General features: G+C 43.7%; 1 protein-coding gene across 1 annotated transcript in view; it reads right to left on the bottom strand.

Annotated features, from left to right (window-relative positions):
• The window catches only part of MAML2 (mastermind like transcriptional coactivator 2), a 101961-nt gene extending 91210 nt beyond the window's left edge, over positions 1–10751 (bottom strand). Inside the window, exon 1 of the mRNA XM_085309093.1 lies at positions 10656–10751. Within this exon, the coding sequence (XP_085165219.1) occupies positions 10656–10751 (96 nt within the window). The remainder of the gene's footprint in view (positions 1–10655) is intronic.
• Positions 10752–11496: the final 745 nt, after the last annotated feature.

Here is an 11496-nt window from a genome sequence, read left to right on the forward strand (position 1 = left end):
GGGTTCTAGGTTGTGAGAGGATTTTGGTAGATGTCATGCTGGACCACTCCTGAACCAGCTGTTTTTGGAAATCCTCCCCCCCTGCCAGGTGCCTGTCTGCATTTTTAGGCACTAGCATATTTATAAAACATTTGCAATCTCAACACTGTGGTGCTTCACAAGTGGTAAAGCCTGYGTAGCAAGTAGGGACTATGCAAGAACACAGAATGGGCAGATCCTCAGASCATAATGTCTAGGCCCCTGCTATCCCAGGCGGTATGTCATATCACACAGCCTAAACTAGTCATGTTGCCATTTAAGAGGTCCTTTGAAATCTGAGGAAAGACACTGTTGATACCTGCTGGTGGTCCCCAGTACATTAGTGATCGGAAACCTGCAGACCAGCATACTTTCTGACCCAAGGCATGAAATAGTGACTAATAGGAGGTTGAAAGAGGATCAACAGCTCTGCCAGACTTTGTGGTAGGGGTAAAATATGTCACTCAGTTGCATGAGGCTTGACAGACTGGTGTGTTTGTTTATTTCACTTTTCTTCTGGGTGTGACYCAGTTCCTGGCCTCACTTCCCACGCTGTGATGAACTTCCTGAAATTGCACTTTAAACCCTAAACCAAAGGGATCAGCCCCACAGTAAACAGTCACCAAGCCCTGAGTCATGGGTTGTTCTTCCTGCCATTATTGCTCTATGAAGATGTCTGCAAAAAAGAATGGCATCTTCAAAAATTCTCCCTCACACGCTCCAGCTTGGAAGCTCACAGCATTTGACTGTATCTCCACAGCCCATCTCCCTTCTCCCCAAGGAGCCTACGTCCAGAGTTGAAGTCAATAGAAAGACTGTTGTAGACATCAGTGTGTCTTGGATCAGGCCCCAGCTACCCAAGAGAAGAGATGGACTTTGCAGCCCATCCAGATGTTTAAGAGCTTTAACATACAACCACTGCCTTATTAAATCTACAGTAAATTCAATGACCACTTAAGATACTCARCTGAAAGTGCTATTGACTAAGGTAATTAAATCGAAATACCCAATTAATTCCATCAGCATAGGAAATGAATGTATCATGGGGCACCGCTCTAGTGTCTGACCCAATCAGGTATTACCTATAACTTTAATTGGGTCAAAATAATTTTTAAAGAGAGTTTATGAATATTTAGATATGTATTTATATAGCACATGCATATATATGCATGTGTGTGTGTGTGTATGTATGTGTTTATATCTATATGAACACACACATATTATACTCTATATTTAAGCCTTCTGTCTGGGATCTTCGTCTCTGYTGGCAGAGCAATAGTTCTAATTCCAGGTCAGCTACCATCTTCCAAGATAAACTCAMACATTATTAAAACATCTAAATCAGAAGGATTACAAATGTCCTGCACTGGATTTTTTTTTTTTTATTAAGAACATTTACATGAAGGTGTCTGCACTTTCAAAGCCATTTCAGACTGAGGCCAAACTGAATGCTTGGCAAAAAGAAAGCCTTTTTTTTTTCCCCTCTCTATGTAGCCTATGCTGTCAGGTCTCTGCCTGCTGCTCTAACCACAGCCACCCGAAGCAAAAGTTTACCTTTAATTAAGACGTCTAAGTGTTAGGATTCTTAGACTCTGAATCTCTTTCCCTTTCCTTCCTTCTCCTCCTTTTTTGAAAAAAGAATGGAAACTTTATCTCACCTAAAAAGACAAACTTTGCCCAAATGTTGATAAACTGCAGTGATAAATCTTCACCTTTTTGCTCCAGGCAAGTCTCTTGGTGGAAGGTGGCCCCAGTGACGGAGCCCCCCAGCAGCACACAGCTGTTGCTGTCCCAGCTGGAGAGGACCTGGGCAAGGCCTTGCCCTGCATCCTGCCCTGGTGAAGACAGGCAGCAGGGCCTCCTTCTAGTTTGGCCTTTGTTTGAGGGGAATTTGCTCTCCACAAATCAGGAAACTACAGCCTGGTAATAGCAGCACTTAGAATGACAAAAGGCCAAATAGGATTACAGTCATTCAACCCTACTGAGTTATTTGGGTAGTGACAACAGAAGTTACTTTTAATTACTTTGCATCCCAGCCTCATAGGGARTAACCAGATTGTGTCTATGGGCCTGCAATCTTTAATCTTCTACTCAGGATCTAGCCAATCCTTAGAAAACACAGATGGGATGGGACAGAGGACATCGTCCGAATAACAGTTTGGGGATTTTGAGTAGTTGGCATATGATTTCCTTAGACTTCTCTCTCACCTGGGCTTTGCCTCAGGCTGCCTCTGGGTTTGCAAACAGGCCCCGTTCCTGCCCAGCGGGCAGCGCTCAGCTCCCACAGCACCTAATGGCTTCCGTATCTTGAAGCCACATTGACAAAGCTGGGACAGGTAATTCTCTTTGACTAAGCTGGATCACTGTATCCCTGTGGGACTGTGTTTACAGGAGCTGCACTGCTGTCCTGCACCTGGGCTGCCGATGTGGAGCAGAGAAAGGTGACTCCGAGTCCTGCTGCAGCTCTGCAGCGTTTCGGAGGGGGAACGCAGGTACCGTTTTCAGCAGATCCYCTCTTTGCCTTGGTGACACCTCCCTTTTGGCCACTTCCATATGCTTGCTGGACCAAACTGATTCCTTTTTGTTCCTCTCCTCATAAATGGAATTGCAGCCCCTATGGCCCTCTGCCACTGTTTATGCTGGCAGAGCCCAGTGGATATTGGCAGGCAAACTTGGACCCTACTCACACAGTGAGATGGCAGCGATGGAAGAAAGGGCACACTGTGGGCCTCAGTGCCTTCATTTCTCCTGCACTGAGCATGTCCACGGCTAGAGGAGAAGGAGGTCACAGAGTGAGGACTGTCCTTGCAGGTCAGGAAACTGCGCTGAAGTTAAATTTCAAAATGCTTAGATCTGTACTGGTTAAATACCTGTAATATCCCTCCTTCCCTCCTTCCCTTTTGATGGAAGGACTAAACTGGCCTCAGCAGAACTCTCCAGAAGCTTTCAAATATTTATCTGACAACATGTTCAGACACATTATTTTGCCCATCCTATGCCTGTGAAAGACAGATCATACAGTCATCTTAAAGCCATGTGCAAAATGTCTGTTGGAACAGAGATGTCTCAATCAGGATTCATTGTGCTCGGACAAGCTTTAGCAGCAGGGCAAAGCTGTGCAGCTTCTGCCCGTTCTCCTTCACCTAGCTGCAGAGAGGCAGGAGAACTGARGCATCCAAGGTGGCCCAAGCTCATGCCTGTGAGATGTCCAGTTAAAATCCTACTTAGGTCAATGGAAAACTCCTATCAGGCCCCAAGGCCGATCCTTGCTTAAGAACTTTGCTGCATCAGAGTCTAAAAGAAGAACCTGGCCCAGGCTGCTTGGCTACTATTCAAAATGGCTCTTAGTTATAAAGAACAAATTGTAAGTTCTCATGTAATGTCCCTGGCAGAATTTAAACTTGTAAAAGAAAAGCCTGTAAACATTATTTCCACTCAGGAACTGTGCGATGTTATTTTCTGACCCTGATGCACTTTGACATATCACAGAACCAAGCAGGTTGACTCTCACTCTGTCAGTCTTGAATTACAAATCTCAAAATGAGCTACTCAGTTTCTCTGCATTTCTTTCCATCACAGCCTAAAACAAAGAAATGTCTCATCTTGCTCATGTAGATCTAAAATGATGACATATAGCTTATAAATGATTTCAAGTACAACAGGGAGATTACGAGCAAAAGCAGATCGTGAGCTCCAATTCTGCATTTACCTGCTCAGAAGCTAGCAGTGAGGAGCTTGTCTCTGAGCTCTTCACCCTTGTGCAGAGCCGTGGGAGTGTGCGTGTGTGATTTATTTACATGCTAGAGGAACAAAGTCATGTCATGGAAATTCTGCAAATGGCTTTGCTGAATTTTACTTTCACATTTCCCTGCTCTCAATAGTACCTAGTTGAAAGGAAGTACAGCTTTTCCAAGCCTGAATTCTCCTCTACTGCTGGATTATTTATTAAACAGCAATGGTAGGCTGAAGCTGTTTTCACTTAAGAACAGTTCATTCAAAGCCTAACTGAGAAGGAGAGTTACCATAGTTACCTGTGCAAGCCCTCAGCAGAGCACAGCTACTTCCTAGAACCCAAGAGTTTAGGTCAACTTGTTAGTTTTTCAGGCACTACTTAATGATCTGCTGTTTCATGCAAGTGAATTGCACTTATCAAGAGAGAAAGAGGGGTGAGAACGGTAGATAGAATTGCCCCCCACCCTGTTTTTTGCTGGTCCAAGAAGGCCCTGGGGTTCACACCAGCTGGAAATTCTGCAGGGTAACTGGACAGCTGGGGAGGAGTTTGGAGTAAAAACACATCTAGATCTTGGCACTAGCTTTGGCCGTCCAATCCAGCCCATCATTAACAGCTTCTGTACAGCACTGCTTTTCCTCTAGGGGCTGTAAAAATGAACAAAACCTTTGTTCAACCTAAACTTCCTTTCCTTGTCTGCTGTTCCTGCAGACTTTCCATTCTAGTGGTCCTATTGTTTCACTTGGAAATGTCAGTGCTGCACAGCATGCCCATTTTATAAGGAATATGTTCCATTTTAGGAGGCCAAAATCGTACACAGTGTTGTTCCACAATTAATTTCCTTCAAGCTTGCTTGGGCTCACTATGGCTTGTATGAAATGGTCTTCTTTTTTTCTTGTCTTTCTTTTGCTTTTTTTTTTTTTCTTTAGGTCCCACATCTGTATTTATATTGGTAGCTAAAGCAGATACTAGCTTTGCACCTGAACAAACAGGATTGCTGGGGACAAGATTAGCTCCTTTGTACTGGGTGATTTGGACATTGGGCATTTCAATGAATGAGCATTTTGCTTTTGAACATCCTTTACTGGAAGCAGCAAAAAAGAGTAAATACCCTGATTGTATCATCTGCTAAGTGGGTCATTACTACAAAGGAGACTGGAAAATCTGCGTTCCTAATCACAGTTTCCTTCAGTTCTCCCAGAAGTAGTGTTGGAGAGGGTAAAAGGGAGATGAATGTACATAGAGACTTAATTGTCCCAAGAGCCTGGTGAATTTGAGCAACCCACAAACTGGCAGTCCTACATCACCATAGTGCCTATGTTTCCATATTACTCTCCTTTTCTCCTTTTAAGTTCTTTCTCTAGTACCTTTTCATCATGATTTGAGGCATAAGACATCCCTGTCAATCAACATGATTGCAATTTAATTAGGCAGCAGATGATGAGAGCACAGTGAAGAGTGTCCACATTCACTGGCCACTTCTGTCATTAATGGCTTAATTTTTGTTGGACCACATTGGTGGGTCTGCTACATGGCGACGATATGGGACAGAGAATGTTGCTGACCTGGAACTAGATAGTCAGAGCGATTTAGGTCCCTAAATCCTACTCAAAATCAATGGGGATTAAGTACCAAATCTTAGCAGCTGTTTAAACTCCTCTGGAAGACCTGAGGCTGAATTACAAGTGTCTACTCACTAGTCCTGTTTGCCTCCACTTTCTTTTCTGGTCTACACGATTGACATACATTTTAGAAAGCATGAATTCAGGTAGGCACGGTGCAATTCAAGTACAAGATATCAAAGATGAAAAGGAGAAAAAGATGAGAGAAAAAAAGAGTAAACAGGACAGCAGGGAGAAGAGGAAGGGAAGAAGGATGGATGAAGGGAAGAAAAGCAGGCAGAAAAGAGAAGGCATGGAGAAGGTTGGACAAGGAAGGAAAAGGACAATCTAAAGGATTTAGAAGAGGCAGTGACCCACCTGAGAAAATAAGGAAGAGGAGAGTGACAAAGATACGGAATAATTTAGCCTGAGGAATATTAAGAGAACTGAAAACAATGGAGAAAGAGCTCTCCAGAGAGACCCCAGAGAACTAAAGAAGAAAGGGAGAATAAATTGGGCAAAGGAATAAAGCATGGCAGGCCTGGAGAGGTTGTCTCTCTGGCTCTATTGCTGAGATAGTCTGATACCCACAAACCTGGATTTGCAGCATTACCCCTATGCTCTGCTGCCTGGTTTTCAGCTCACAGATGCTCTTCTATTCCTCCATAATCAGTCTTGTGTGGGGTCCTACTTCTGGGTCCACATTTCATTTTTCAGTGAGGCTTCACCCTTAAATCATCCCAGCATCATATCCCATAATTTGGACAATTCTGAGGCCTTCAGTGCCCTCAGGTTTTAAGGAGTAGCTCATAGGTGAAGTAGTTTGTCTTCAGTGAGGTTTTGCAGGATGAGCCCAGCCTATGAGCCAGTCCTAAGTTTAATGGTTGTATTAAAGCATCATGTTCCTACCTGGGTGATTAATACAGAGGACACTTGATTCTGAGGGACAGTAAACATGGAAGCACACTGTGCCATTTGAGCTTTGCTTGCTTAGAGTCTTTGCCCCCAAAAGCATTTCCCTCCTTGCCCTAACAATATCAGGCTAATTCCGAGCTGATTTAAAGATTGGCAGAAATCTCAGAGAAACAAAGTTTTTACATGTTGTGTAAAAATTAGCAGCTGGGAAGAGGAGAAAACTCAACTTGGGGCACAGACAAAGGAGAAGCTAGGACAACTCAGCCGTATTTGTCTGGAAGGGACGGGCCACCCATCTGGCATGTTTACAAATTGCCCCAGCTGACATCGATGTGTTTTGCCTAGTGAGGATGCTACCAGATGCAGAAGGAGCTGGCTGCGTTTTGGTTGATAGCAATGGGGAATGTAAAAGGATAAAAGACTCAAATCTGTAAGAAGTCAGGTTTTTTTTCCTCTTTACTGTCTCAATTACCAGAGGTAAATTACCTTGGATGATTTGGGCCATAAAAGCTTTTGAGTCATCTTCACTATTTAGCTGTGAAAGACGAGACAGTTCAGTTCAAATCACTCATCTGAAGACATGTTTAATAATTAACAGTATATGGTCTGCAATGCTATTTACCGTCCCGTGGGGCTGCTAGTCATATGACCTTATAACAGCCTTCCTTCATAAACAGCAGTCCAAAAGAGTATCTGGCACAGCCACGTGATCGCCCACTGACAAAGTCTTCTTAAAATAAGGAACTGCAATTCAGCACAAGCTTAATCATATGTGTGGTTAATCTGGTGGAACAGGTAGTTTGTGCTGGTTCTTTTGGGCCTAAAAAGAGTGACTTAGGCAAAGGCTCAAACTGCACAGGAATGAAAGGGAATGCAGTATATACCCTAGTGCCAAAGCTTGAATACATTTATACAATGTAGTAAACGAAGGTCACTGTCTTTGTTAAGAAAATCTTGGCAAATTGCATTTGCTGTAGAGGTCAGGCAATTATGTTCATAAGGAAACACAACCTTGCACGTTATTTAATGTTTCCAGCCTCTGTAGCACAGTCCTACGTCAGTTTAAACATACAACATCCATGATGAGTAATAGATAGTGCTGAACATGCTGCTTTCCTACAAACTCAGTTCTAACAGTGGTAGAACCATTTACGGCAAAGTTGTGCCTTCGCTGAGAAGAACAACATTTTTGAAACGCAAAAATGATGAGAATGACTCAAAATTGTATTGATTGTTTTATTTTGCTTCCTTCCAAGTTTTCTATTTTATGCTAGTTTCTGTTTAGCTTTGTTTCAAGTTTACTGTCCCTTTCTGAGTTCATCATTTCATTCCAAGTTTGCCTGTGCCCTCATCACAGGTCAGCCTCTCTACTCTGTCCCTGGCAAAGTGCCCTTTATCAGGAAATGTATCAAACAGCAAAAAGATACATCAGCAGATAACCACTAAATGTTATGGGTTGGCATTAGCAGCAAAGTAAAATGCCAGATAATTCAGAATCCTTCAAAATTAAACTCTTTTCCAGGGAAAAAAAATCCATATTTTTCTACTTTTATCTCAGCTTAGCTGAACTACTAACTGTGTGGCTTTTGACTGAAAACGATCTTGGCATCGAAAGACTGGAAGGTGGCAAATATGGCACTAATTTTTAGAAAGGTTCTTGGGAAAATGTTTATACCAGGTAAAATGTGAAAAAGAGAAAACCTAAAGAATAGCATTAAGTGACACCTGGTTAAATCTGGTATACTGGAGAAGGCCAGTTCAGCTTTTGTAAAGGAAAATTGTGCTTCACAACTCTTGTACAGTTTTCTGAAGGAGAGAGCAAGCAAGGGGAATTCAAGTGCCATAGCCTAACAAAAAGCTTGCGCCGAGGGTGCTCAGCAAGGACAGCTGTCAAAGATTTTTTAAAAAACTAAAGGAATTGGTGTGGGGTAAGAAGGAAATTCTTCTCATCATTGGTTAAAAGGCAGGATGTAAGGAAAAATGTAAAATATTATTTTTCACAGTGAAGGGAGATTTCCAGGCACTAAGTGATAAAATAGCAGACAAAATTCAATACAGACAAATACGAAGTCAAGCACACGGAGAACAGTCCTTATTCCACATACAGTAATGGGGGAATGAGATCCCGAGGTCAGAAGAGGCAGTGCTATAAACATCATCTCCATGCTCAGAAGTGGTCAAGAGAGCAAGCCAAGTGCCAAGAATTATTAGAAAGGATATAGAGAACAACACAAAAAACATCATGCTACCACTGCTAAATCCATCCCCCTTTCTCAAAAAYAACATAATAGAATGAGAAAAGTGCAGAGAAGAACAGAGAAGGACAACAAGGACAGTCAAAGGAAAGAAACAACTTCCATAAAACAACTAATTAAATAGATTAAGGTTTTAGCTGGCCTAGTCTTCTCATTTTCTTAATCTGTGATGACTCTAAGTTTTTAAATCACAATATTTGTGTGCATGTGCATGTATGAAATGAAAAATCTCTTTTTAGCTAGCTCTATTCATTTCAAAAAAATTTCAGATTGAACATTTAGAAAATATATTGGAAAGTAATACAATAAATTTTTTACAGTCTCACGCTTTCTAGTCTGCAAATGTCATTTTTTACATATTCACATAGGAGATAGGGTAATGGGACTTTCACCTGGTAGTGACCATTTTGTATTGGTGCAATGCAGCACTAACAAACACTAACAAATGGTAATGGAGGGATCTGTTCCTATAGACACAAAAGCCGGTTATTGGGTATTAATTTTTGCAGTTGAAGGAACCAAGCACGCTTCCTTGACTCATTTTGGGTCACTGAGCTAGGAGTGTGCCTCCACGGTGCTCACTGAAGACAACAGGAGCTACAAGTGTCCCCACTCTTGGAACAGTAGAATCATATAACAGGCTTCAAAAGTTTGACGATACCAAAATAGAGTCTCACATGCCTGATTTTGGATACCGCTCTGTAAAACACATGGCCTCAGAAGTGTCCCGAGACAGGCACAGAAGGCTGCATTTAATTCGCCTTTGCACATATACCATCCCATACARTGTGAAAGAAAGTTTCCAAACCTGTTTTCTCATGACTGAGCCCAAATTAACTCATCATAGTGTTGAAACAAACTGCTAGAAAACACAAACATGCTTTGTTCGGAAGCGCCTCCCTGCACAGATCAGAGGCTCAGTTCATGATGCTGCAGTCGTCGTGTTTAAGAAATCAGCACGGACATTTATGTCCTTCCGAACAAGCTGGAATGTTATTTCCCTTGGGTGAGATCCATTGAAACTGATGGACATGTTGTTATCAGAAATCCCAGTGGGGCTGAGATTTTACTCCCAGTGTGACTTAATTCCCAGTTTTGAGAACACCAAATGATTTAGTTGTAATTGCGTAATCCTGAACTGGAAGCAGAGAATGGGAGATCTAAGAACAGCTTTGTCTTCTCCAGTCAATAAATCTTGACAAGYTAAAACTTTCACTTAAATAAAAAATAATGGAAAAAATATTATTTTTCTGCACTAAAAATGAGGAATTAGATCAACCTGTTTGGCTGAAACAGGCAGAATCCCATTCTATCATTCAAACAAAAAGCAATGCTGGCTTTAAAAAGATGCCAAAATGCGACAGGGTAGTGCTATAGCTGCACTTTTATACTTGCATTTCAGCTATTTCTCCTATTCCTAGTTGAATTCCCTGCTTTAGGAAAGTTAAGGTTTAGAATTTCTACAAAAGTGAAGCCAGTGAGAGGTTTCCCACTTATGGCCAAGGCAACAGCCGAGTTTGCGGCAGAGGAGTTCCCTCTCCGCAGCAGTAGCCCGGAGGGCTGATCCCCTTTCCTACGGTTAAAATGCTGCAAACAGACTTCGAAACCCCACCGATGTCAGCTGCAGAGTGAGAGCCTACGACTATCAAGTTTGTTCCCTGCAGACACTGTCAGTCATTCCAGCTTCTCCACCTTCTTCTCCGCGTGAAGCGGACACACAGCCAGGAGAGGCACCGGCTGGTTCTGCAGGACGGAGTCCTTATGTCCRACTTCGCTTTCCTCTCCACCGGTTGCCTTGTATTTTCACCCTGCACGTTCTCTGTTTCTCCTCATAAGGCCCACAACGCTGGAGTTGTTTTGCTCCCTGCTGCTCTATTTTTAATAGCGATTAATGAGGGGGTCAGACCCAAACACCACTTATCACTCGCCCCACCGTTTGGGAAGGGAGGTCTGAGGTGACAGGACGTGCTTCTTGCCAGCCATAGCTTCGAAGCCTCCTTTGCAGCCAAGSCATTTCCAGGGCCTGGGTGACTCCTGTCAGTAGAAACTGCCTGTCAGGTTTGCTTAATGTRCTACTCTGGCCACCACAGGGGCTTTCTAAGCTTTTGCTGTGCCTCAGCTCCCATCAGCACTCACCGCTTGCAGCRCGGGGTGTAGGGCACAGTGCGGATGGTGCCGGGAAGGCAGCACCATTTTCCAGGCTGTCTCACTTCCACTGATGACCAGGACCATCTCGGACCCTGTGGGAAGGAGTCCATTTATGAGTACTTCTCCCTGGACCACTTTGGCCAGAGTCTGATCCCCCTGACCACAGTGGAATTGATGTACCTGGGCAAGAGTGATGCTGATGGATTACCTCAGGCACCTCCTAACTCTGATGGTGCCCAGAAATAAAAGCTGCTGATACTCACAGCCATCCATTTCTTTGGGTGCCAAAGGCTTCTGGACTTCCCTCCAAGGATGCTATGTCAGAGAGAGAAGTGGTCCAGCCCAGTTACACTGCCATTCAAAGAGACCTGGACAGGCTGGAGAGTTGGGCAGAGAGGAACCTCATGAGGTTCAACAAGGGCAAGTGCAGAGTCCTGCCCCTAGGGAGAAATAACTCTAGGCACCAGGACAAGCTGGGGGCTGACATGCTAGAAAGCAGCTCTGCAGAGGAGTACCTGGGCGTGCTGGTGGATGACGGGTTGACTATGAGCCAGCAATGTGCCCCTGTGGCCTTGAAAGCCAATGGTCTCCTGGGGTGCATTAGGAAGACTGTTGCCAGCAGGTGGAGGGAGGTGATCCTGCCCCTCTACTCAGCCCTGGTGAGGCCTCATCTCGACTACTGAGTCCAGTTCTGGGCTCCCCAGTACAAGAGAGACATGGAGCTACTGGAGAGAGTCCAGCGGAGGGCTACAAAGATGATCAGAGGCTTGGAGAACCTGCCCTATGAGGAATGGCTGTGAGAACTGGGCCTCTTCAGCCTGGGGAAGAG

The sequence above is a fragment of the Rhea americana genome, unplaced genomic scaffold (genome assembly GCF_003343005.1).
Source record: "Rhea americana isolate MKP2758 unplaced genomic scaffold, rheAme1 scaffold_29, whole genome shotgun sequence".
Taxonomy (NCBI): Eukaryota; Metazoa; Chordata; class Aves; order Rheiformes; family Rheidae; genus Rhea; species Rhea americana.